The 4665-nt window shown below is 36.4% G+C and overlaps 1 protein-coding gene across 1 annotated transcript; it reads left to right on the top strand.

The window, feature by feature from the left end:
• Positions 1 to 2033: 2033 nt before the first annotated feature.
• On the top strand, positions 2034 to 2895 carry LOC140920388 (uncharacterized). Its single transcript, XM_073368658.1, has 4 exons — positions 2034 to 2181; positions 2262 to 2471; positions 2564 to 2656; positions 2758 to 2895. Exons 1-4 carry the CDS (start codon positions 2068 to 2070, stop codon positions 2893 to 2895), a joined length of 555 nt encoding a protein of 184 aa, XP_073224759.1. The 5' UTR covers positions 2034 to 2067.
• The last annotated feature ends 1770 nt before the right edge of the window (positions 2896 to 4665 follow it).

The raw sequence follows: 4665 nt of genomic DNA, 5'->3' as shown, positions 1-4665 counted from the left end.
GCATCGATGATTTAATGGATCAATTGAGAGGGGCCGCGATATTTTCGAAGATTGACTTGAAGTCGGGTTACCATCAGATTCGAGTAAGGGAAGGAGATATTCAGAAAACTGCTTTCAAAACCCGTTATGGACATTATGAATATCTGGTTATGTCGTTTGGAGTTACCAATGCACCAGCAATTTTCATGGACTACATGAACAGAATCTTTAGTCCATTCCTTGATAAATTTGTTGTGGTGTTCGTTGATGATATATTAATTTACTCGAGAACTGAAGAAGAGCATGGAGAACACTTACGTCAAGTTCTTGAGATTTTACGCAAGAAGCAATTGTATGCCAATCTGTCAAAGTGTGAATTTTGGCTAGAGAAAGTGAATTTCTTAGGACATGTGATAACCAAGGAAGGAATCGTTGTAGATCCGGCTAAGATTGAGGAAAATTGACGACCTCACCAGTATTGGTGCTACCGCAATCAGATGAACCATATGAAGTTTATTGTGATGCATCTCACCAAGGGTTGGGATGTGTTCTGATGCAACACAAGAAAGTTGTGGCTTATGCCTCAAGACAATTGAAGATCCATGAGAGAAACTATCCTACTCATGATTTGGAGCTTGCTACGGTTGTTTTTGCATTGAAGATCTAGAGGCACTATTTATATGGGTGCACGTTCACCATGTTCAACGACCATAAAAGTTTGAAATATTTGTTCGATCAGAAGGAGTTGAACATGCACTAGAGATGATGGATGGAGACTCTCAAAGATTTTGATTTCACGTTGCAGTACCACCCTATGAAGGCCAATGTAGTGGCTGATGCGTTGAGTAGAAGAAATGTATCGGTGTCTTCAACAATTATGGCTAGAGAACAAGAGTTGTGGGAAGATTTTAGAGACCTACACTTGAACGTAGAGTTTGCACCGGGAATTTTGAAATTCAGAATGATTAAGATTTCGAGTGGGACGATCTTACCGGTTCGTACCCTACGGATGGGAATGCTTGACTGGAGCTACGTTAGGAGGATCTCACGGGGCGTGTGGAGATCACTCAGGGTGTATAGTTTTTGGGTAGGATGATCAGATTAGGTTGATGTATAGGGACTAGACGTCCTTCTTTTTTGGTTGGAGTATTTTAATTTGGAAAACTGTACTTATACTAATATTGTCAGTTTGACATCTTATTTGAATGAGTTCCATTTACCATTTGTTGTTGTGTAAATGTTTTGGATTTATATTTGGAGAAACTTTTCCGCCGCTTGTAAATTATAATGACTCAATTATTTATCCAAAGGCATTTCCTTATTTATTTCTCTGTTTTAGTTTAATTTCTTTTGAAAAAAAAAAATACACCCTCGTTTTGAAAATCGGGGCGTTACAACTACGATCTCAACCTTCATCGTTCTTCTCTTCTTTTGCAAACCTTATCATCCCGTCCATTACGAACCTTATTTCCACGATCATCTCCTTCATTTCGAACCTTATTTCCATCCAAGATCATCTCTCCCATTTCACACAATATATTTTCATTGAAATACGTAACCCTCATTACGTATTTCTTCAAACCGTATTTCTGTGAACCATATTTCTGTGAACTTTCTGCAAACCCTCTTTTCTTTGCATTTCGTCTTTCTTCGAACCATCATTATTCAGGTATTGATGTTATTAAATTTTTGTAATCATTAGAATGCATGTTGAGCTTTTTTAAGATATACTGATACATGTTGAGTTTGTTTATAATAATGCATGATCCATGTTGAGCTTGTTGATGTTATACTAAAGTGCATGTTGAACTTGTTGTAGTTAAATGGATACAAACAAAGATTTAGAAGTTCAAAATGAAGAAGTTGGCACCTCTAAGACTTACGAAAAAGAAGTCAAACGTGGTGCAACTATCATGCAAAGGGTGATTAAAGCACGGAGCAGTGGCATTAAATTTGAGGTATACTATATATACTCTGTTTGCTGTGTGTTTTTTTATCTTTTTTTAGGGTTTAGGGCATGTACTTACTATATGAGTTTATTAGGTTGGCTGGAACGAGAGTGGTCAGCCAGTTGACCCCAACAGCTCCATGTTTGTAAGCTACATTGGGGCTGTTGTTCGTCAAAATGTCCCAATAACAATAGACAACTGGAGAGATAAGGCGTTGAAGGATGCCAAAGATATCATCTGGAATGACATTCAAGTAAATATTTTGATCTACTCTTTTGTCATTTATAATTTTTTTTCTGTAAAATACATTACTTATGATTGTTTTCATTGCAGACCACTTTTGTTCTTGATGAGGAACGAAAGTCATATGTTTTGAGAGTTGCTGGGAAAATCCATCGTGGATTTAGATCCCATCTCTCAAATTTCTATCTAAAAGATAGAGAAGGAAACACAAATGCTGAACCTCCAAAGATATATCAACATTATATATCAAAGGATGAATGGAGTGCATTTGTTTCCAAACGTTCTGACCCGGCGTTTGTCGTAAGTTATTAATTTATTAGCATTTGTGTTTTATTATTCATATTCGTAGCGTATTTTAAATTTTTACACAATTGCTATTTTTTTTTATATAGAATATTAGTACGGCAAATCGCGAACGGGCAAGCAACCCAAAACACCCATACAAGAAATCACGTATGGGATATGCACGCCTTGAACAAAAAATTGTAAGTAATTAAACATCACTTTTATATAATGAAGTAATTTGTATTATAAACTATAGTGTGTAACTAATTTGTATTATTTTGTTTATGATTTTAACGAATAGAGAAAAGACACCCAAGCCGATCAACCCTTGGGTCGTCATATCTTATGGAAGGAAGCGCGTGTTAACAAAGAGGGAGTGGTTGATAATGAAAATGTCACAAAAGTTGTAGAACTTTGTGTAAGTATATTATCACTTTAATATTTTTTAATATTGTATTTTAAAAATGCTATTGAACTTATCTTTTTAATGTTACATGTATTTTAGGAAATTATTGAACAAAGTTCTGAAAATCCGGAGGGCAACAAGGATACTTGCAGGGACATTCTTGGTAAAGTGTTTAATGTCCCTGAGTATTGCGGTTGAGTTAGGGGGAAAGGATTTGGCGTAACTCCCAACGAGGAAGTATTTCAAGAGAAGCGCCAAAAACCTTCCAACGAGGAAGTATTAGAGAAGCTCAGAATCTTATCGGAGCAAGTGGCACTCTTGGTGAATACGAATAAAGACAAGCAACTTCCGGTTCAGCTCCAACCTGAAATACAAATGGAGAGTGAAACCGGGAGTTGCAACGTCGGTTTGAAGAGTATTCCCGAGGTAATTAATTACTTACTACTTACTTGCTTATGTAATTACTTATGTATTAAACAAACTTATATATTAACCGTACTTATGTTTTAACTATTAATTTAGGGTGTCACTACATGTGTCCTATACTTGTCCTCGCCTACTCAACGGAAGGTGGGAAAAGGAATATTGTACAATACTTCGGGAGAAGTATTGCACAATATTCCGATCCCCGCGGGCAATGTCAAAGCATCGCCTACTGTTGCTTTCGAACCAATTGCACCGTTGCCCATACCGGACAACGATGGAGATATGCAGTTCTTAAGGATGCTATTGGTAGTTACGTGGCATGACCCACAAACCTTGTTGCCCTCGAAAAAAAGAATTCCAAAGACAAATTCAGTTACATCTCCCGAAAAGGTTTGTCACATTTATTGCCTAGGTTTGTTTATTTTTTCAGATTCAATAAACTAACATTTTACCTCATTTTTGTAGGTCCAAATAAATAAACCACCCCTACAGCCAAAAAAAGGCAGCAAACCTCAAAAATTGGAGGTTAATAGAGCTGCCAAATCACAAAGGCCCAAGGGTAATAAAGCTGCCAAACTTGCAGCAACAAAAAAACTGGATCGGGGAAAATCGGTCGTTGCTGCTACTGCTCCTAATAAAAGTCAGCCACGCCTTGGTAAATACGGGGCGTGTCTTGACATCCAAATAAAAAGGAACATGGGCAGCAGCAACGATTCGCCCATTGTACACACAACGATTCGCCCATCGTACACATGAATAAAGACATTTTTGGAGATGAGTATATTGAATACCTCGAAAAGGAGCAAATGTACGATCTTCTCGAACATAAGGAGCTGAGTGCTACTGTAATCAGCTTGTACATAAGGTAAAAAATACTTTTAATTGCATTTATTGGTAATTAATTAAAGGTATTGGTAATTAATCTAGTTTAAAATTTTCATTGAAGGTTTTTGTACGAGAAGGTCGTGTGCACGAGGAAATTGTCAAATAAATACTCATTCTTGTCTCCGCATAAGATGTCGATGTTCAAACTCGATCCAGACAATGTAAAACACTACATTGTAGATATGTTTTTAAGAAATAAAGAAAGTGATAAATTGTTCTTGGCACCATATAATTCAGGGTACGTAATTTTATCTTTTTTAATTGATGAGAATTTAATTTATTAGTTGTCTATAAACAAAATTGCTTAACCAATTTTTTGTTGTTGTAGGGCACATTGGGTGCTATTTGCAATCAATGCGGTCTCTGAAGTGATATACTATTTGGATCCCGTGCACGGCAATTACACCAATCACCCCGAAATAAAGACTATGCTCGACACGTAAGTAATATTCATTTATTTCTTACACATATATATATATATATATATATATA

This window comes from Cicer arietinum, chromosome 5 (assembly GCF_000331145.2).
Source record: "Cicer arietinum cultivar CDC Frontier isolate Library 1 chromosome 5, Cicar.CDCFrontier_v2.0, whole genome shotgun sequence".
Lineage (NCBI taxonomy): Eukaryota > Viridiplantae > Streptophyta > Magnoliopsida > Fabales > Fabaceae > Cicer > Cicer arietinum.
This window is presented reverse-complemented; position numbering and strand designations above follow the sequence as displayed.